The 23206-nt window shown below is 40.0% G+C and overlaps 1 protein-coding gene across 2 annotated transcripts in view; it reads left to right on the forward strand.

Moving 5' to 3' along the window:
- Positions 1-21862, forward strand: part of LOC148661640 (WW domain binding protein 1-like) — a 28806-nt gene extending 6944 nt beyond the window's left edge. The window contains exons 1-4 of one of the 2 annotated variants that reach the window (XM_088635666.1): positions 6233-6490; positions 12021-12123; positions 15959-16120; positions 16510-21862. In XM_088635666.1, coding sequence (XP_088491792.1) covers positions 6464-6490; positions 12021-12123; positions 15959-16120; positions 16510-17225 — 1008 coding nt within the window. In that variant the 5' untranslated portion in view covers positions 6233-6463 and the 3' untranslated portion in view covers positions 17226-21862. Of the gene's footprint in view, positions 1-6232; positions 6491-12020; positions 12124-15958; positions 16121-16509 lie in introns of those variants that run through there. The other variant, XM_088635665.1, reaches the window with a different exon arrangement.
- The last annotated feature ends 1344 nt before the right edge of the window (positions 21863-23206 follow it).

Consider the following 23206-nt stretch of genomic DNA (forward strand, 5'->3'; position numbering starts at 1 on the left):
GAATCTTTCTGACAAAGTTGTACTCTTATAATTCACCAGTTATATGGCGCACAACATTAGCAGTACATAGCACTCTTCAGATTTATGAAATGGGAACAAAAAATGTCATCTAACAAAATTAGGGATTGGATAAGGGGGTTGCTGAAAGAATTAGTCATATGGTCATCTTAAAAGCAAATTGTACAGAGCAAAATCATGATTGTGATAAAGTCCAGAAAACATGAGGGTAACATTTAGTCACACCACTGTATGTGGCATTTTGTAAATCCTCCGCTGGCAGGGATTACAAGGCCAAGATGCCTTGAGAGGTTCTGAAACTTCTGAGGGGGAGTTGCTCTAGGTCCTTCAGACCCTTTGGCTCCCGTTTGTGAGCTGCCTTCTGGAGTTTAAACCACAAACGTTTGATTGGATTAAGGGCTGAAGATGGAGATGGCTATATGAGAACATTTTGTTTGTAATTAACTATGTCTTTGTCAATTAGGATGTGTGCTTTGGATCACTGTTGTTTTGGAGTATCTGTTCGGCCAAAGGTAGCTTCTTTGTAGAGGGAACCAGGTGCTTGGTTATAATGTCCAACAATGTTTTGGAATTCATAATCTTAAAAACTTTCACCCAACACATGAGAACAGAACTGATGGCATTTGACAGGTAGGCTTGAGTGTTTTCTCAATATGAACTTGACCTTCCTTCCATAACTACATATGATAACATAACTACTGAGCATATCCAAAAGGCTTTCATGTCATCTCAGGCATAAGTCATGGTTCAGATTGTCATTTAGATAGAGAATACTTGTCTTGTCTAATTTGACAAATTTGTCTTTTTGTGGTTCACCCCAGAAGAGAAGCTGATTTGCAGATTCTTTTATACCCATCACCCAACTTGTGGACGGCAGTGATCATTTGCCTGCAGCCTTTGGAGAGTTCTCTGACCTTAACCATGATAATGAGTGCCGCTAATGAATGACTTCTCTGTCTTACCCCCTCTTACAGCCCATGGGAAATGTGGAAACCCTCAGATGCCTCTATATAGTTTCAGACGCTTCCCCTGCATTTGCAAAGAGCAGAATGTTATTGTGCTATATTTGTTTTTGTTAGGTTTTTTTAAAGGCATGCTTGGAGAACTGATTAAATGTGACTCATGTTTTCTAGACATCAGTTATTTAGGTGACCCATATGACTTTGCACTATGTAGTGCTATTATGATTACAGTTTAACTTTTTACATTGTTTCATGGAAGACGCTGAATTGCAACTCATTGTTTTTTGTTTCCATTTCATCAGGGGTATGAATACATGTGGCTAGCACTCTATACTTAGGTTTCCTTGTAATCATGATTACAAGGAAAGAACATCTTATTTAGTCGAGTTGTTAACATCACAAGTATTGATGGAGCAAAGATGGTTTGTGGTCTTCCTCTAAAAATGTTTCTATTGTATGACAGTGCAGTCTAAAACAAATTCAACATGGTAGATTAGCTCAAGAATGGAGAAAATGCTTCATCAGTTAACTTAAGAGAAAAGTTCGGCAAGGCTAAACTGAAATTTAGCCAGCACTAACACTCCTATTCTTGCAGTAGCATAGGATGTTCAATAACCAAGTAGTCAGGACCTTGGTTTAACATGTCATCTGGAGGGCTTGGTTCCCTATACCACACTGCCCTGCTCTCTGTACTGGGGCAAGTGTGGTCGAGAGGAAAGAGCTCCCCTTCCTCTGATCTACCTGTGCCACCTACAGCAGTAACCTGGCTCTCCTCAGAGGTCTCCCATCCCAGCACTGACCAGGTTCAGATTTGCTTAGTGTCTGAGATGTGGGGGCATAATGATGCTGCCCGGCTCAAAGAAAAGGATGAGGGATATTTGAAATTTATATTAAAATAAGAAAAGTCTCTGTCAGGACTGAATGTTCTTGGTGCTAAACATTGTATTTTAACTGAGAAGTTAATCATAGTCTATTGCAGCTATATGACGTTGCTGAAGATCTCCAGCCACAAACGTTGTAAATATTTTATTTCTTCCCAACTGGAGCTCGGGTGATATGGGAGCACCTTTACTATTTTGTATGCAGATTTAAAAAAAGCTTTGAAAAAGTGAAAAGTAATATCCTTTGAAACTTCAGTTGTTGAGACGTAAACAAATCTTGCATGAAACAGCATGGGTTGCTGTTTGTGCACTGCAAAGAATTGAGTTGCCAAAGCACTTAAAACAGTCACTTTCCCTCTGTGATCATCTAGAAAATAACACCACCTGTATTATGTATTTTGTTTTACTTTTGTTGTCAGTAGTGTACAAGTGAAATAAACCCTTTAAATCTGAGTACAAGTACCTGGGAAGGGAATGCCTCAGCATGCCTTCATTTTGAAAAATAAAAGCACTCACAGAGTTGGTAACAATGACTGATCAAGCCTTTATAAGCTGAAATACTGTCGTTTCTAAAGAACTTTTCATTGGTGCATCATAATGCACTGCCACTGGCTGCTGTACATACATGAGACTGACTGAGAAGTACAGTACATCAAGGGAAATTAAACCTGAGTCCAAGAGGATGTGGTGTTTCTTTTACTTTTACTAGTACTGGCTAGCATTTGTTAAAAATACATTTGACATGAAAATGAATGAAGGTGGCAATACTTAACATAGCAGTTTTATATACAGATTTATTAACACTCTATTCATGTTTTGTCTTAAATGTAATTTGAGAGGATGCTAACATAAGATCAATATATTATAATAACTGTGGGTTTTGAATGAGAGAGTGCAAACGCCCTGTACTTGCCTGCTCTCCTGCAGGGTTACTATAAGTTTTTATCCAAAGCTGGTCTGTGATACACAGTCTGTCCCTGGTTTCTCTGTGCCTCCTGCTGTACTAGCCAGTGTCATGTTTAATACGCAAGGCTGTGCCTTCGTGCACAAGAACATGGTAATCATGTTTTATAGTCAGTCAGGGATGCCTAATTCTGGTATTTTTGCCATTTATTACAGTGCCAGTTTTTTTTCAGCAGTCTTTTATTAAAAACTGGTTGAGTTTTCAAAGATTTTAGAGTATTTTCTTCCAGTTAGCACACGGTAATTTAAACCCAGGATGATCTGCGCACAAAGCGAAGAATGGCTTGTTGTTTGCAGAACCAGTTTTCATGAGAGTGGAATCCTGTCTTTCCTCATGGTTTTCATCTTGCATTTTTGTTTTGTTCTTTGTCTGCTACTGTAGGAATGTGTTGCTGTTTCAGGAACAAACATTTCGCTTTGAAGGCCATGATGACGTAAAACACTTTTGTACAGTCCAGTTCAACGGTTTGCGATGAACTATTTTCAATTAAGAAATGGGGTCAAGCTTTTTAGCTTCTGATATTTAGTTTCTTTTTAATAGCTTTTAGATTAGAAAGCCTGGAAGCATGATGGGGAATTGAGAACTGTTTAATGGGTAGAATACAGAAAATCCACTTGAAGCTTTTACTTTTTGCCAATATAATTAGTGGAGGATTTTTTTCTTAATTTGTACCCATGATCTGTATTCTGGTATAGCTTGTAATCAGTTGTCCTGCAGGTAATATGAAAAGAGAAAAACAAGCAAACTACAAAACTTTTCAAAATGATTTAATTAAAACTTATGACTTGATGAACAGCTGATGTACATTAAATGTCAAATGCACCGTGTTATATGCATTTAGCAGAAACAAGACTTCATACTTAATATACTTGTGGGCAACTGCTAGAAGAATCTAGCTGTGAGAAAAACAGGGATACTTCATTTTGTGTCTGTGGACCATCATTACATTTATACTATGTGTTCTTAAGTATTGAGTTAAAAAATAGCTAAAAGTACCCAGGACGTTTTTGAAAGCTTTCTTCTGGCTCACCAGAAGTCAACTCAAGTTCAGTGTAGCAACAACTTGCTGTCCTTGATACTGAAACACGCATATTATTTGATGCATCCAACTAAGTTCAAAGGAAGCAACAAAGGGGCTTAATTTGATGGTTAGCAATGTTGAAAACCCTGTTTCACACCTTGTTGAAAACCCTGTTTCATACCAAGTCTTTGTGGAGAACAGTATGAAGGTCTGCAGAGCCTGCTGAAAAAGAACAGGATAGCCCTCCACCATCAAACACCAGAATTCTGCTACATTCCTTATATGCATTTTACAATTGTCTGGTCACAAATCATATAACCGTGTGCCAAGTCAGCATCATTGACAGTGTCAGGTCAGTAAGGCGTAGAATATGAATCCATGCATCAGGCTTCAGGTGTACTTTTTGAATTTAGAATGGCAAAATATATCTGATTTTAAAGTTTGGCTGCACACTGGGGAGTTTGAAGTCTGACTCCTTCGACACGGCCATCTTCAAGCCATTCGTGTTGAACACATTGTAGCCACAACAGCCCTGTACCAGATGTTCAGCAGTGACTGAAGGAGCGGTGTCCCTTGCCAATAATACAGCAAGCCTAGACGTGCCCTGTGGAGACCACAGGGGTCACAGAGCCCTGGCTGATTCATCCGACACTACTCTTGACAGCTCTCAGTATTTGAAACTGAGAATAGGTGGTATTTTTTAAATAAAGGGTGTAAGAGTCTGCAACAAGCTCCCCTGCCACTGTGAGATCATAAATTAATAGAGATCATTAGATTAAAAACCTAAGGAGCTGAATGGGTTACATTTCCTCCTTGTGTTTTTAACCAATGTGTCCCTTAATTACACTGTTCATTTGTGTTGACATTTACTGTTCCACTGGCCTGAGCTGTGAGCCTCAGTCAAGGAAGTACTGGCGATGTCTGTGAAGAAACCAATATTTTGTTTTGTTTCAGAACTTTGCTAGTGTGAACTGAGTAAAACATCTGAAAAAGTGAACTTGCATACATTTATTCCTGAGTGAATTGGAAACAAACCCTGGTTAATGGATATTATGATTGTGAGAGTGGGCTGTACTACACTTTAGTATTTGATGTATTGTAGGTTTCTAGTAGCCAGTTTTTGCAAAGATTAGTGAGAAACCATGTGCCTTTTTTAGTTTTTTGTGGCAGTGGAGACATCACATGTTTCTCTTTATTTCATAAGGCTTTTTTCATAATTTCAGCAAGTTAATAGTTCTTTTTATTGTAGAAATTCAAAGCTGACATAATCATTCAAAGTTTTATAGTTTACAATTTACTGCATTTAAGAAAAGCATGAGCATTTTAAGAAATTAGACTAAAACTAAATTTATTACTGTGTATAATGATGTATACCAATTTATTTTTAATTTTACTCAAATAAAAGATTTTAAGTTTGGAACCTCCTTCCTTGTCTTCAGTTGGACTGGAAATACCACAGGGACTCTGCCTTTCCCCCCCACCCATTAAGAAGCAGTGATTCCAATTTCCTAGTGCCTTGATCAGGCTTCTAACTTAGTTTATGCCCTTAACCATGTATTTTATTTTCTTCAGGAAAGATTTTGCTGTTCTAGTTTTGCCACAAATCACAAATCCTAAGTGACAGTTCTTTATCACCCCCATCCTATTGCTGTCATTTGCTTTCGTGAATTGCGGATCTACAAGTTTAAAAAGTTTCAAAAATTAATTATAATTGAATGTTATCTATTGAAATCATAAAGTTGTATAGCCTCTTGAAAGTTCTTTTTACATTTACTTCTCAGCAGGGAATTAGCCTCTATTTCCCTGTACAGTACGTTTAAGAAGCAGAAAAGAGTTTGTATGTTCTTCCTGTGTTCACGTGGGTTTCCTTCAGGTGCTCCAGTGTCCTTCCACAGTTAAAAAAAATATATATAAGTAGGTTATTTTGCTTCTGGGAGAATTGGCTCTGCTGATTGTGAGTGTGTCTGTCCTGTAAGGGACTGGCGTTCCACCCAGGGTGTATCCTGCCTTTCGCCAGTTGCTTGCTGGGATAGACTCCAGCACCACTGTAGCCCTGAATTGGAAGCAGCATTTAGAAAATGGATGGATCAAAAATGCAATTAAGGATTACTCACTTGATAAAATTATTTAAGAAATGCATAGTAATTACCAAAAACAACATGAGTTTGAAAAAGTTAAATTGCACTTTTTCCAAACATTTTTAGTTTCGACAAGTAATCTTATAGGCGGTATCTCCTAAACACAGCTCAAATATCACTGTTATGTGCCACATGCATTTCTGGAAGACAAGATGTTAGTGGTATTTCCCCCTAAAATCACACTCTGCCTAGCCAGTCAGAGGGCCTGCCCATGAGGCTGAATGCTCACACCCCCCGCCAGCCTGCTGTGTGACCCTGTTTACTGGCATTCCCTGGCACCGCTCCCCCGGTTTTAAATAAAGAGGGGCCTCGGCATTTAAATAGAGACCTCCCGCGCCTAGCTGGGCATCGTGCTGCCGTGAGATGTCGGGATCACTCGAGAGTCGGTCTCTTCCTGCCTCGCACGCTGCTGCCCAGTCCAGTCTGCTTCTGTTTGGTGCGGAGAGGGCTCGCAGGGGAGTGAGCACCCTGCCTGCAGCATGCCTTTCCTACTGGGAATGAGACAGGTACTTTTCTCGCCGCCGGAGCGCTCGTACAGTAGCCCCTGACCACTTTCACATCGACTAGCTTTCCGGATCAGAAGAAAATGAAGTGGTTAATGATAGCTACGGTTTTTTTCGGGGGGGTGATCTAATTATTTTAAAACTTCTAATGTTTTCCCTCCTGCTGACTGCAGCTTGTGCACTCTCGGTCAGTTCTCTGTCATCTTTAAACGTACAGTGCCTTCCGACGTGTCAGATATATCACCGCTTTTTGATTGCGTGGGCCGTGTCTTTTCTTTGTGCGAATGGGAGTGTAATATTGTTCCCACAGTGCAGGGTTTTTTCTCGCTTCTCAGTCGGCACAGTTAATGCGCGACACGTGCTCCCGGGCAGCTGCACCGGTCTGAGAGCCCTGTGCGTATCGCGTTACGCTCTGGCATTGAACAGCAGTGAGCAGTGGAAGGAATGTGGAGGCTGATGTGGGTGAACTAGGTTTGATCGTGGCATCTCTCTCCTTCCGAGTCCTGTAAACTTTACTTCTATAAATTCAAGTAAGCCAGATTTCGTTTGTGGTTCAGAACAGGGTTCTTATTGCATTTAAGGCTGGTTGGATGTAGATACAGAGTAAGAATGACTCTTCCTTCACCTGGTATTGTGTTTTTTTTTCCTCCCTAATTCTTACTACTGTTGTTCTATTGTAAGAATTAGTTCTACCATTTGCTGCCTGACAGCAGAACAAAACCCTTAATTTTTTCAGTCTGTTCTAATGGTCTCCATCACAGCTTTTAGATGCTTACTTCAGTAGTACACTAAGCTGTCAAATAGAAAGATCAGCAAAGTAGTTTGTTTCTTTATCCTTTTTTGTATTTGAAGGGGAGGTTTATGACCTAAGCTCAGATTTAATTTGACCTTTCAATTTGCTTTTATAACTATGAAGAATATGTTGATGTGTGGCATCAGCTCCATATTCTTGAATCCGCTTTCTGAAATGCAGTTGATGAGTGCAGTTCATCACTGGAATGGATATTGACGGTGCTTTTGACTGTGGCTGCACACTGTAGTGACTGTAGCCTGTTTGATTTGCGAGCTACAAAAAAAGCCACATTTAAGTAGTTTTCAACTGGATGCCTCTTTTGAGGTCCACTGCAACAAGAGACGCCGTGAACAGTGATGGAATATTATGACTCCTTAGACATACAGTCATAATGTGATGGCCCAAATCCATCCATTGGAAACTTTTGATTGGTAACGTTAAATTAGCTCAGTTTTTAACTTAGACCCGGGTTAGGTAGAACAGGCAGAATCGCATCAACGATTCTGCTAAACTGCTTTTGCGCAGTTAAGTACTTTATATGTAGAGGGAAGAAGTAGACCGAAAAAGCGCATGTTGTCACTGGCGGAGAAACTGTCAGCAAGTGTTAGTCGCACATATCTGCCTCCATACCCACGAGATTGGGGAGCAGCCTTGTATAATGTGTCCTTTAGCTGGGTTTCATCTTCTGAAAACTTTTTTTTTTCTCTTCCTTATAGGAGATCTTTTCCAAATTCTGTCTTGGGTTTCTTATGGTTTGTAATAACAAAAACTGCCATTTTTTTTTAAATCCGTAATTGTTTTTGAAAAAGCGTAGCATTGATTCCAGTGCCAGGAATTCTGCAGGGGAAAAACCATTTAGCGTTGCACGGTGGTTAGGCTTAGTGTGGACCATAGGTTAAATATTGTTGTTTTCATGGCGTATAAGACTAAAACAAAGTGTTTAAAGAGAATCAAACAGGCAATACAGTAAAGCACTGAATGTACTGTAAGTTAGAAATTAAAGAGATAACCTGCTTGTTTAAACTCTTGGTCGTGTTGTTTCCTGGGATTTCTTTCAGTTTCCTACCATAGGTTTTACTTTCCAAATGAGGGTCCTGCGTGAGCCTCTTTACACTTGATTGTTTGCCAGTCCCTTCAGAGCGTTACAGAATAATGTGCCTGTTCTAGCAGCTGCTTGCAGAGGGAGTCTTTCTTGACTTTGCTATTGCAGCAGATATTTTTAATTGCTTTGCCAACTGTCCTTGAAGCCTACTGTATGAGCCGTGAAGAGTAGCTCCCACAACGAAGCAAGAACTCCCCTTTCAGAATTCACAGAATGGAAAATTCCACTTTGTTGTGTTGCTATTTTATGGTCCGCTTGTGAGTAAACTGTGCACTACCTCTGCTTAGTACGTATGTTATTTTATTTTTTTTAAATGCCATTCGGATGGGAATGATGGATTCCCTCAACCTTTATTAAGTAACTCTGGAACTGCTGACTGCGTCAGATGGCAGCCTGTGGGTTTGTGTCACAGCTGGAGTGCACCCCTGCAGTAAAGAACCCTTTCCTTTGTTCTTTCCTATACGACGAGAGGGATGCCTGTGTAGGATCAGGCAAGCTGTCAGCTGCACTTAAACAGATGACCTCTGTCTGCGTTTATTAAAATGACAAATTAAAAGAATTCCAGCAGAGTTTTGTACCAGACCAGGGGAAGCAGTGTCTGTGTGTGTTTTTGAATGTATGGAAAGAAAAGGCTGCTGTTCATATGAGATGTATCTGTGGGATGTGGTACTATTTTGTAGCAGGTGCAATGACATGTATTTATGTGCATTAAATACACATGATTAAAATTCACTTTGGTAATCAATCCAGTTGATGACAAATGTTCATCAGCAGGGTGTCTGGCTTGAAGGTCTGAGACCAGTAGTGTGCATGTCCACTATTGGAAGCACCAAAAGCTGTACATTTTTGATGCATGATGTTGTCTTGTGGGATTCTCTCCCTGTCCTCTCAGGGAGCTCAAACAAACATTTCCATTTGACATTGAGATGCAGATGCCAAACAGGGCAGCAAAGGGCAAGCCAGTTGCCTGGGCGTGATCAGTGTAGAGCTGTACAGTCGGGCTGCTTTCAGTCACTACCAGTGAAGTCTTATGGCAAATAAAAACCATTGATTGGTCTGTTTTACGCAAAACTTAGAATATTGGTGTACACCACACCCACTGACATTCACCGGGGCAGTCTAAAGCCCACACAAAACAGTTTTTCATTTCCAATGAGTTCTGGGCTCTACTGCTGGAAAACCCACCTGGGGTGTTGCTCCAGCATACTCATACACCAAGGCATTATTCTAGCAACACGTGAGGCATATTGGTTGCTTGTTTTTTTTTTTTTACAAGGCTTATGCTGAAGTCAAAATCAGTAGGATGTATTGTGATGATCCATCTTTCACAACTACACCAGAAATGCTGTTCTCACTGTTTTGGCCAGGTATATTTCTCAGAAAATCTGCTCCACAATTCACAGAAAGGAATTAGAGCAGACGACTCCGCTGGACGCTGAGCACTACTTTAATTTCTGCTGGTGTTATTTATAATGGGGAGTTGAATGTTCGGTAAGTACAGTGTAGACAGAGCGAACATATGACACCAAGCTCACTGGAGTATATTTTGATACAGGATGTGATTTTAAATCTGTCCTTAAATAGGCTTGAATTTCTTAACTTGGCATTAGGCCTTTGTTGAGATTAAATGGTAAATGGATTAAATGAGATTAATTGCCTAAGACCTGTGCACAAAACCCGTGTAGTATTGTTCTTGAGGAGTCATGTTGCCATGGATTGTCCATATAGTATATGCCTTGTGAGTGCCTTTAAAGTAAAAGTGTTCTTTTGCTAGAAAATTGTTTAATCGGTGAATGTACATTAAGCCGTGTTAGTGTTGCAAGGAATAAATTCAGTGGGACCGACTTGTCTGCTAGAATAGCTACCGTAGGTAACTCTTTTTATTAACTGTTAGTCAATTCCAGTGTGTTAAAGCTCTGCTGGGAGACCATTAAGCCCAATTAATTTCTCCTGCCTTGAGCAGGATCTGATTTCCATTTAACTTGCACCCTGTTGTGAGCTAATATTTACTTGGTATCCTGTGGAATTGGTCTGTTGTGTAATTTCAAAAATGCCCTTGATTACCACAATATGGAGAGTGCTCTGCTGAAGAGCTGCTCTATTCCACTGTGTAGTGTTGTTCTGCTATATTCAGTCACTTGCAGACTAGATACCCAGATCATGCTTTTATCGTATGTTTTTCATCTGGCATCCGTGCATCTGAAATTCTGTTTTTACGGAACCATAACAAAAATGTTTTTCTTTGTTTTCTTTGACTTTATTTTAAAAATGTGTAGTGGTGTTTGAGTACAGTGTTTCAAAGTTAATGAAAAGCAGACTGTCAAGGTTAGGTTAATCTCACGTGAAATGCTTTATGTTCTAGGAAGTGCATTAGAACTACCGTTAGTGTTGTGAAAGCTTAGTCCACAAGGGTCAGAGCAGTTATTGTAATGCAACCTGTGCGATAACTGTGCCTAGCAACTGATCTGTGTACAATGAAGGGCATTTCATCTCCAAACAGCGGGAAGAATTTAACTGCTGAAGAAATGGAGACTGTAGATGTGGTATTGATTTAGCAGTGATGGCAATAATGAGAGACAACACTGTATCTACATCTTAATATCTTAATATCAAAATATCAGAAAGTTGATGGAGTCTTGTACAGTCATTGCAATGCACGACAAAACTGTTGGTTCTGTCTCTCTGCATTAAATCTTTAAATGATAGAAACTGTTTCTTTTTGTCCAAAGTGAGTAACTTTTAATTCGTTGCAGTAAGTGCACTATTACTTTTGGTTGTAATCACATTTTACGTTATTTTTTCCACACTGTTTCACAAGTAGCAATCTTGTGTTCACAATATATCTGAAATAGGTGCAAGCTAAAGTGAAATAGTTTATTTTGTTCAACATTGTCAGCGTGGTTACAACTGACCTGATTTATCAGTGAAAAATGCTAGAAGTAATCTGAAATTTACAAATTGCACAATATAGAATCTGAGTATTACCTACCTTACCAAAACGACTTAAAAAGTAGTTTAGCCAGCAGCTATATCATGCTGCAAGTCACAACTGGCAGCCCAATGAAGCTCAGCAGGTGTGAGCCTGGTCAGTACCTGGATGGGAGACCTCCTGGGAAAGCTAAGGTTGCTGCTGGAAGAGGTGTTAGTGGGGCCAGCAGGGGGTGCTCACCCTGCAGTCTGTGTGGGTCCTAATGCCCCAGTATAGTGACGGGGACACTATACTGTAAAAAGGCGTGGTTCTTCGGATGAGACATAAAACCAAGGTCCTGAATCTCTGTGGTCTTTCAGAATTCCAGGGTGTTTCTCAAAGTGTAGGGGAGTTGAACCGGGCGTCCTGGCCAAGTTTCTCATGGCCTCCTAATAACCCCCACCTATGAATTGGCTTCATTACACTGCTCTCCTCCCCACTGATAGCTGATGTGTGGTGAGCGTTCTGGTGCACATATAAATTCTGTTACCGTTGCATCATCCAGGTGGGGGCTACGCATTACCTTTAAATCGCTTTGGATGTATTATTATTATTAATAAAAATTGCTTTTGATCCTTATTCTTGTACTATACATGGATGAGTGCCTCTTTTTATTACGGGGAAAAAAATGTGAAATAAGAACTAATTGTAGTTATGTTTTGTCTTTCAGAACAAAGTTGTCTGCTATGGAGTGAACAATCAGAGCTACAGCTGTGAGTCAGGACACTGCTGTGGGGAGTCTCAGTGCTGTAATTACTACTATGAATTGTGGTGTAAGTCCTTTCTTGATTTATGCTTCAAATTGTTTATCCTCACTCCATCTGGAGTTAGATTTAAAATGAATGTTCACATTCTCCTGATATTTTCACTTCTGAGCTCTGAGTAATTCTGCAACTTCTGAATAGACTACTTCTCCAAGCTGAGGGACAAGGTGTCACACAAGTGCCAGCATAAGGGTTGTGTGTATCTGTGAAACTGGTACAATGTTAGTTCCATTCAAGCTCCAGAAGTTTTCTCAAATTACTTTACCTGGAATATTAGAAGTACATTGCATGGCAAATTTAATTTGCAAGTTTAAGAAATGTAACACAGTGTATGTAATGTGAAAGTGAAAATTGTATTCTGTAATGGCAGAATGCCTTTTATTGAAGAGCTGTGTGTCATTGCACGGTTGCTCAGTTATGAAAACCAGAATCCCAAAACAGAACGTTGCCCTACCAGTTAGACATACTGTTCAGAATAGATGTAGAACTTGTACACTCCACTTCACCAACCCAGATACCAGATGATATTCCCAGATCTCATTATGTTCCCAGTAGTAAAATGACACTATTTTGTTGTTAGAATTCTTCTCCTTGGCATCAAACTGCTGAAATAAACTTAAGTATTTAAAGCATACAGATCCTTCTGTTCAGATACCATGAAAGTCATGGTTTTGGTTTTTTAACATTCTTTGACTGGAAGCAAAGATCAAAAGTACTGTATGATGTGTTAAGTTTCTTTTGATGCTTAGTATATCATCCTTGTTTATGAATGTATGGTTTTAGAAAAAGCATACCTGTTTTGGATGCTTAAATATTTTTGGCATCATTAGATTTAATCTTTCATGACCAAACATGATACACACAAAAATATGTGGCTTTATTGCAGAAGCACTAAATCACCTGATTAGTGAGACTTATCAAGCGTGATTAAAATCAAGGAAGAAGTATCTTGCTTTTAAGTAGAACAGTGCCTTTGATTCATTGGTACATTGGAGTCTGGACTGAGAGAGCACACTGCTACTCTCCATGAGGGATTTACAGTCAGCAGTTTCTCCCCTGGTGAGACATTACAGCCAGACAGTCTGTTAAATATAGGCCACAATCTGGTAGACCAATGAGGGGTTCCATGAGTGCTAATCTGGCCTGGTATGTCTAATTGCTACTGAGCTTTTAGGAGATGTTAGTAGTCTCACTGTATTGTACTGCAGTCATCAAATCCGGGGACATTACTTCCTGCCCTTCATGTCCATGATACCTTTCCAGCAGGACAATGCACGTCATCATGCTGCTTGTGTAACAACAAATTTATTATGAGATGAGACTGAACGTTTGTTGGAAGAGCTTGTATGACATGTGGCATCTAGACCTCAAAAGACCGTGAACAGGCAGGTGCTTGTCCAGACCCTATGAAAGACGAGAGGCAGAATTCCATTCGAGATCTTGATTGCATCAGCAACTTTGTACAAAGTGTGTTCCCATTGTACAGCCCCTATTGCTGCCAGCGGTGGCCACATCTGCTTCCAGCCTGTGACTTTCTCAGCAGACCCCCTGTTTGTCAGTACTTGTTGGTGCTTGATAATTAGCACAATGATTTTACCTTTCATGGTAGTGCATATGCTACAAAAAAAACAGGTCTTTTTCCTAATAATGGTGAATTTGTTGCAGTTTTCATTCTGCTCCTAATATACTGTTAAAGTGTAACTGCATAAACTGGCTAGTTGAAAGCTTTTAGTTTTATACCAGCAGCTATATGGTATAAAACTCCTGGGATGGGAGAGCTCCTGGGAAAAACTAAGGTTGCTGCTGGAAGCGGTGTTATTGGGTCCAGCAGGGGGCGCTCACCCTGTGGTCTGTGTGGGTCCTAATGCCCCAGTATAGTGACAGAGACACTATACTGTAAACAGGCACCGTCCTTCGGATGAGATGTAAAACCAAGGTCCTGACTCTCTGTGGTCATTAAAAATCCCAGGGTGTTTCTCGAAAAGAGTAGGGGTGTAACCCCGGCGTCCTGGCCAAATTTCTCATTGACCTTACCAGTCATGGCCTCCTAATAATCCCCATCTATGAATTGGCTTCATTACTCTCCTCCCCACTGATAGCTGATGTGTGGTGAGAGTTCTGGCTGCCTTCGTATCATCCAGGTGGATGCTGCACATTGGTGATGGTGGAGTGAGTCCCCATTACCTGTAAAGCGCTTTGAGTGGAGTATAAGCAATTATTATTATTATTATTATTATTATTATTATTATTAAAGATTTAAAGCAATATGTGTAGATCTCCAGTACCACTGGTGCTATTATGATTACTCAAAAGCAAGCTCTCTGTGAGAAGAAGTGTTATCTTTAAAATCTAATCAGTCTTATGAGACTGAGGAATATTAGGCATCGTATACAGTCATAAATGAGCAAATGCCTTTAGCATTTTTTATCCCGTGAAGATTGAATCAGATTGGATATGAGAGATTGCTGTTTAGACATACTGAAATTTATCTTCATGGATGTATGTTTCTATTTTTTCCTAATATTTTTCTATTTACTGTACATGCCAATGTAGAAAAGGCCTTACACTATGTGGTATAGCAGATGTAGGATGCCCAGGCTAAACATCCTTAATAAAACACACTAGGATGCGGTATCTGCTGAGTCAAGGGCTCTCTATTTTGTTTATTTCTCATCATGAGAGACAGATTATCCCCAGATGGATATGTGTGCCTGTAACTTTACCCAAGCAGCCCTTGTAAACAGCTGCTTGGGACCAGTGGCTTGTTTAGGGATAGCAGACAGTCTACTGAAGCTTCCAGAAATGTCCACTACCTATTGGGGAAAGGTTTTGCACTAAATATAAACATATTGAGGATGATGTGATCCTTAGTCCTGTCTGCCCATGGACATGATAGATATTCCACAGATCATTGTTCTCAGGGGGTGTTTTGTTTTTTGCCTTTGTAATTGTTTTTACTTTTTTAGACTAAAACAGCAATTCAGCTTGAGTCTGCATAGTATGTATTTCTAGTTGGTATAAAAAAGGTAAAGTTCATACCGGAGCTGCAGCACCTTATCGAGTCAGAGCTCTGAATAACATATGAAAGATTAGAACATTGTTACGCTACAGAAACATTTTTCTGGTTCCTGTAGCGCTAAGCAGACTAGAGAGTGTATAGCTCCAGACCTGGATGTCCATCATAGGTTTTAATCCCCCAGTAGTGGTCTCCACTTATACAGCTGGGTGGGCAGCAGCTACTGGGGTAAAGTACCTCACTCAAGGCACAACAGCAGTTTCTGCAGCAGAATCTACTTGTTCCTACAACCTGTCGGTCTGTCGAAGCCCAAAGGCTTACCCACTGCTCCACGTCTTCCTTAAAGTATAGAAATTGATCAGCAAAAAATGTCCTTATAGTCTCCAGTTTTTCATTATTACAGTAAAATAAAGGAAAAATCAATAGATCTGCTTATGCCACCCATACCTCAACTAGAGTTTTTCCATACTGCGTATTCTTATTTTTGACATTTATTTTTTTCTGCATTGTTTTGGATATTTTCTTTTTGCAGGAGATGTACTGTATGTGGTTTCATGGACCAGGACCCTAATGTCATTTTGCCTATAGCTTGCTTTTTGGGGATACCCTTAACCACTTCATAGGAAGTAAGGGATTTTTTCATGTTTACGGTTTTGTTTTCCTTTGTGTACAGGTTCGTCCACTGGTACCATTAAACAAGCCGTCACTTTTGAACTATGCATTGAGATGATAAGGTGTTTCAAGCTTTAGCTGATCCTGAGAACCTTGCAGCGACTGCGAAGGCTTGTCATTATGCTGTGCTCACGGTTTCCTGTTGCCTTTGGTCAGGGTTCTGGCTAGTCTGGACCATTATCATCATCCTGAGCTGCTGCTGCGTCTGTCACCACCGACGCACGAAACACCGGCTGCAGCAGCAGCAGCGGCAGCACGAGATCAACCTAATTGCATACCGAGAAGCCCACAACTACGCCTCCCTTCCCTTCTACTTCAGTAAGTGTCACTCTGCGCTGGGCAGAGGTCTGGATGTCTCTGTAGCAGCACAATCAGAATTCGCTTTCAGGTAATTGGGTAGATGTCATGACTGATCCAATTCATGAGGGAGTAAAAACATTTTGACTTCATTTTTTTTCAATCTAACTAGTATTTGTGGATGATGTGTAACTCTGAATAATCTAATGAATATCCGCGAAATGAAAATGAAATCTCTTTTGTGAAATATGTCAAAATACTTTTGTAAACCGAACTTATAGCATTTTAATTCTGTCTGTACGTTTGTGCATCTGACTTGGAGTTTTGCACTACTAAACCTATTTTGTCTGTAGCTGTTACAGTGAGCACACCACAGACTGAAAGCTCCTTTTTCTTTGTTTTTTCTCCAGGGTTTTTGCCAAATTATCTCCTTCCAGCCTATGAGGAGGTGGTCAACCGCCCACCCACCCCTCCTCCCCCTTACAGCGCGTTGCAGCCCAGCCCGCCAGCCGACGCCAGCTCCCCGAACCCTGAGCAGGCCGACAGACGGCCCTCGCCGGCGCAGTCGGGGCTAGCTCCTCCCGCCGCGGATGCCCTCTCCCAGTGCCCTAGCAGCGAGGAGCTTGAGCCCCCTGCTGGCTACATCCAGCGAGGAGACAGCAAGGCCCAGCTGGTGCCCGAGCAGGGCGGCCCCCAGCTGGCCTCTGCGCAGGACCTACCGGGCCGAGACAAAGAGATGGACTGCCGCAAGGAGTTACTCAGGGACTTGGGCTCGGAGAGCTGCCTGGAAGACAAGGAGAAGACGCCGGGTCGGCACCGGCGTTTTACCGGCGACTCGGGCATCGAGGTGTGTGTGTGCGGCCGGGGTAGAGAGGGCGAGGAGCTGAAGGAGCTGGATGGGCTGTTGGACGACAGCCTCGATGGGCCCATGGACTTCTGCGATGGCTGTAACTCCTGTGACCCCCGGGCCCCCGGGGATGAAGAGCAGGGCCTGGCCTTGCCCGAGAGAGCTCTGGACCCCAGCGAGCCACCCGGCCCCCGGCCCCCGGTCTGCCTGCTCCTGCACACCATCAACGAGCAGGAAGTGCCCAACAGTCAGCCTGGCAGCACTGACCCTCAGAGCTGAGCGCGCAGGCATGCTGCTGGAGAACAGAACGGAGGCAGAGAAATGAAACACTTTACATTTTTAATTCTGATTTTCTTTTTCGTCTTTGTGTGGTGGTTAGGGGGGTTTCGTAAAGCACCGGACTCCGTGACGGTCCGACCTAGTGAAGCCTTAAGTAAAATTAATGCAGTCCAGTTTTCCAACGAAGAGAAGGACACCACTCCCCCACCGCCTAATCTACAGATGTAATCCCTTCGAAAGCTAAAAGGAACAATCTGCGCTGTACACGGGAGATGCATCTGTGCTCACTGAAAGAGGAGAGCTGCTTCTCACAGAGCATTACAGCCCCTCCATAATGCATAGTGTCATGACCGCCATTTGCATTTTGCCGTTACTGGCAGCAATGCTTGACACTCCTGGAGGGGCTAAATTGGAATGAGGAGCCAGGGAGGATGGGTTCCGCAGTTTTCTGAAGATGCCGAATGAGATCCCAGGAGTAAAAGCTCTTAGCAGGATGCGTCCTTGCCATTTTTAGCAAAGTCACATCCTTCGTTTAACTTCACAGGGAAAATGTGGCTCCAATATCTCATATTAGCCCCATACAATGGGCTAGGAGACTTGAGATTGCTGGTTTGAATATTTCTTAATAACTTCTGGATTTTCCCCCTCTTTTTAAAGTCTTTTTCCTGCTGTGCAGAATGCGCAGTGCAAGCAACACCCAGTACTTTGGAGAGCTAATTATTTTTATCACAGTACTTATTTCTGAAAGCCAAAAAAAGCAGTGCATTTTAAAAGGAATTATCATGCAGCATTTCCGTACCTTCATACATTTTTATATGGGATATACATTTACATCAAGGGACATTGGAATATCGCACATGAAGATTATCTTTAATGGTGATACTGGGTAGTTCATTTGCTACTGCATTAAACAGCCCCTGTTTGTTGGTGGTGGCAGGAAGGACAAGAGACTACTTCAGGAGTGTTGTAACTGTTTGCTGTTATATTCTTCTCACTGTTTTTCTTTGTTGGTATTGTAAAGGAAAAAATACAAGGCAGAAGTTGATTGAATCCTTAAATACCGTGTCGAATTAAGTCAGAACTTAAAATGTAGGAGTTTAATTTTTTTGGGGGGGTGTTAAATATAAAAAGGTCTTTATTTCTGTGTCTTGCTAAACATCAACACATCTGTGGCCTTTCTGATATTAACATAGTCATTCAATATGTCTGCCAGGTAATCAGTGAGTACTGTTCTATGGAGGAATGTAGAGGTGTACAGTGAATACATTTATAGTCAGTTCCAATGATGATGCATTTGCAGTTAGACTAGGTAAGCACTGGTTCCAGATTTAGTGTGCCTTAGACTGAAGCGTATTTGCTATATGCTGCATAATCTAAAACATTTTTTTAATGTGGTGACACAGTAATTGTCTAAGCCCAGCCAGGAAGCTTTGAAAGTTTTCTGTTAGTTTGCGAAATCAGTATATTATCTCCTTTCTTTCATTGTCATAAAAGCAACTGAATGTTTTGTTGCATGAACATCATATACATATACATAGTTTTTTCCGAGAGCAACTTGTTTGAAATTTTACCCATTAGTGTTACAGGAACAGTGAGAAATGTTGTCATGATCTTACAGCAATGGTGATGAAGTATTTCCATCACAGTAGAATGTGTGGTTCGGTTTATGTGATTTTCTGAGTAGGTGACACTGACATAAAGAGAATAAAGTGATCATTTTGTAGTAATGACAAACTCCAATGTGACAAGTGTCAACGATCCATTTGTTATTGACTTCTGTTTGTACAGCTGGAGCTGTTTATTGGGATATGTGGCTACCTCGTGATTTTGTATGTGTTGTTAGGATACCAAGTTGGCGAGTAACACCATGTCAAAGAGGAATGGTATACTGTTGCACCCTTCAGTAGCAGTGTTAGCAAAAAGATTACATTTCCTAAGACAAAAGGTATAAAAACAGGTTAGTGTTTTCATCAAGTCATGACAAAAGACTTCTTCGAATCATTTTCTTTTTTGGATTCATGGAAATCTGGAGTGACAAGTTCAGCACGTTCTTATTTGACAGTCACAGGAGAGATGGTGAACTATGTTAGCCCTTGTTTAAATGGGCCGTGTCCAAATTGCTAAGTATGTCTGTGTGTGTGTGTCCTGGGGTGAAAAGTGATCTGAAAATTTCTTTTGGTTGCCTGAGTGATAGTCTAAGCAAGGACTATTTTTAAGGTGTTATATGAAAAGCACATTTCCTGTTAGCTGCTGGATGCAAGTGAGTGTTGATTTCATGTCTGATTCACAGAACCCTTGAATGACTTGAGAAAAGTACAGGGTAGGTTAAAAAGTTTAAATACATCATTCATTTTGCTTTTTAATTATATGCTTAATACAATCATACTGTACATACCCAGACTGGGATCTCACGTTTTGTTTAATTGGAGGCAGTGGCCCATTTCTTTAGTTTTCTGTATGAAACTACTCCAAACACTCAGTATTAACTCAAGAGCTGACATTTTTTATGATTTTTATTTTCATTTTCTCCTTGTTGAACTCTGCCTGACCCTAGGATGCAAGTCTAAGAACTACATTTTGATTGAGTAGGTAGAGACAGATGGGTCAGGGGCCAAATTCCTTTCAGATTTCCTCAGATGACATAAAGACAAAAAAATCCCTATTATTCATCATAAAATATGATATGTATATGTTAAAGTGGAAAAAAAACTATATCCAGCTCAGGTCTCAGATCCTCATCTGCCATTGTTTCGAAAACCTTAAAGAAGTTATCTTCTTTCTCATTTCCATTTTCACTCATTACTTGTCTGTTACTCCTGTACAGAATGTAATCTTCTCTGAGAGACTATTCCAGAAGAAAAGCTAAATCAGGGGATAGGTTGTGGGCAAGAGCCACCCACTATAATTAGTGTTGTACCAAAAACAAGATGCACATCTGAAAGCAGTTCTTTGCAGTTCCTGCAAAACAATTTGTACAGTATTTGTCTGGAGCTGTATTTTTACTGAGGTTAAATAAAAACCACCACCCAGTGTTCACAACATAATGAGGCCCAATCTACTTTTTCATTTATTTATTCAAATCCTAATTCTGTTTTTAACCACCCTGTACTTTGTCCATAACTGAAACATTCTGATTCCAAAATTGCAATTATAAACCAAAAAGAAAACACCTCATTGGAATTACATTATCATGAGCCATAGCCTTTTTGTCTCTGATGTCTGCAGAAGTTGTTCAGATGATTAAGCCATTTGCTATTCCCTGTCATGGTATAGCCTAGCAAGTCGCATGGACCAGCTGGTAAACAATGAGCCAAAAACGATTACATTTGAAAAATAAGCGTTAATTTATTCTATGTTGCCAAAAAGATTTCTCTGGGATTATGGTGTGTAAAGAAAGGGGAAAATACCTATCTCATGTTTCCAGTTTTGACTCAACTAGGCTTAACCTGAACAGGGTGTCATTGCACTATCTTTAATTTTAAGGACGTTTTGAAGTAGTTGATTGGTTTCCTGGGCTAGGCATTATATTATGACCATCGTTGAGGGATGCTATATGATGAAGTGTGAATCATAGTCTTCTTCCTTACATCAACAGGATGCCTTTGTATTTTTGTTTGCGTTTTACATAAGGGCCAGTATGTATTTTAACTGAGAACATAAAATGAAAAGTAAAAGAAAATTCAAGCTAAGATGTGTAATTTGTCAGTTATTTCTTTTTCTTATGATGTACTTAAAGAGGTGGGAGTGCATCTACAGCATCACCATTGGGGCAAAATTGTTTTGCCCTCATCCTGCCCTTCTGATGTGTTCTTGGCTTAGGCTGACCTTGTAACAAGCAGATTGTGTATGATGACATATATACGCTGCTTAAATTTGGCTGGAGGAGTGAGAAAGAGGTGGTTTTATTACTTGAGACAGAGCTGCTTGACTGAAAATGCAGTGAAAATTGTAAACACCGTATACAGTAATGGCTCCTTTTTTTGGAAATGAGTGAATTGAAGCTATCTTTAATGGACATATAACTCCTTTTTGAGTTTTTGTTTTCTTACACTTATATATGAAAAACCACAATGAAGTGCATCAATGTTAAACACTGCATCTTCTGCTGCATAATTTCTGGCTATTGGGATTTGGAATCCTTTTAAGAAGCGGTTTTAGCTAAAAGAGTATTTATGCAATGAGTTAAATAGATCAATCGGTTTAAATGATGCTTTGTTTAAAGGATACAATATCTGTATCCACTCTATAGTCTTACAACAATGTTCTGTGGACATGAAGCGCTACTGCTACTCTACGCTGCAACTGATTAATCTGAAATGTTAATATGAGAACACTGACAAACACATTGATGCAGTGTATGTAACAAGGACAGCTTAAATGAACAGGGAATTTCAGTTTGTTTTGCTTTTCCATTTTAAAATCTTAGAAAAACCTGTTTTTCTAGACCCCATGTTTGGCATTTATAGCATTTTTCTTAAGAAAAGTGCAGAAACATGTTCATTTAAATTAAACACTAAAGTTAGATTGCGATTACCTTCAAAGCCTTACATGAAAATGCCTTACCTTCAATAAAATTTGTAGTGATGCTAATGCTTCTAGGTTTCCAAAATATGGCAGCCAGAATCTGTTCTTGAAATCTCATCACATCTCCTGAAAAAGTGTTTCCCCAGATTTGGAATATTTCATTATGCTTTACAGCTCCTACTGTGATTGATCATAGTTTAGCAGAGTTCTACAAGAGATGCTTTGTTATCTCAAAAGTTTTCTAAGCTCTAGAAGTCACAGCACTGCTTGATAGGAAGTCATGTAATTTTAAGAAACCAAGTCGGAGAACAGGATGTTTAGTTCAGATAACTGATCATTTCCATTCCTGTATTTCAGAAGGTTTAGACTCTGAGGGGAAAGATTCCCTTGTTTCTGAACAGACTAAGCACAATGTTGCAGTAAACAGATACTTATTTAAAAAGTATGTAAGCTCCCAGTGGCTTGGAGATGGGTTTTGAAAATGTCTAAAGTGTATCCATTTTAATGTGGTACAGACTAATTAAACCATTGAAACTTCATTGCATTACAAGTGATTTTTGTAGAACTGCACTTCTGTTTTTAAAAGCTCAGAATATGTTGTTTGCATAATCTTATGGCAAAGTTACTGAGTAAGAAATTTAAAAGCAAAATAAAAATGTTTTCCTGTTTTTAGTTTACTTGTTTCATGTTCTGTTGTGTGCATATGGCTCAAGTCTCCTCTGTGGGGTTTTATGCTCATATACTGAGGAAATTTACTTAAATATATTCCTCAGGACAGAATTTAAGAGTGAGGCTTTCACTTACCAAAAATACAACACAAATCTGATTCTGATTGGAAGCCCATGCTGAAGAAGCTGTAAGATATTTTGTTGTTGTCATGAGCTCTTCTTGTGGCATTAAACAACCAGTGCAAAGTGGGCAGAACAGATGACAAAATATCAAACTGGAAAACCATTTAATTTAACTATTTTCTTTAAATATAATATAGCAAATCATATTTTTAAAACTCTGTACACGGTACACGGTTGGCAACATTAATGCCATTAAAAAGATACATCCACCTAAAGTGTAACATGAAACAGTTCTCTAAATATTAAAGAATTTCAAGACGGGGAAAATGTAAAACAAAATCTGGATTGCCATTAATGTTCTATTTTTTTGTGTTTTCAATAAAGAAATTGCATTTATTGAGGGCTCTTTTCCTGTTACTTTCCAAAAACTTTTAAGGTTCTGTAGAAGACCTGCTAATTTTGGGATGTTTCTTACTTTATTTGTTTGGGAGTGAAAAACATGTCTGAAAAAGAGGAAAAATCACTATACTTGGAGTATATTATGTAGAAATCTGTTCAATAATCATTTTTTAGGAGCCAATAAATGAATGTGATATTTGTATGCAATAGCACCACCTAGTGGACTTACTAAGCATTTCCGCTGTTGATGAATATCTGAGGACAGCA

Source organism: Lepisosteus platostomus, chromosome 6 (genome assembly GCF_059453375.1).
Source record: "Lepisosteus platostomus isolate fLepPlt1 chromosome 6, fLepPlt1.hap1, whole genome shotgun sequence".
Taxonomy (NCBI): Eukaryota; Metazoa; Chordata; class Actinopteri; order Semionotiformes; family Lepisosteidae; genus Lepisosteus; species Lepisosteus platostomus.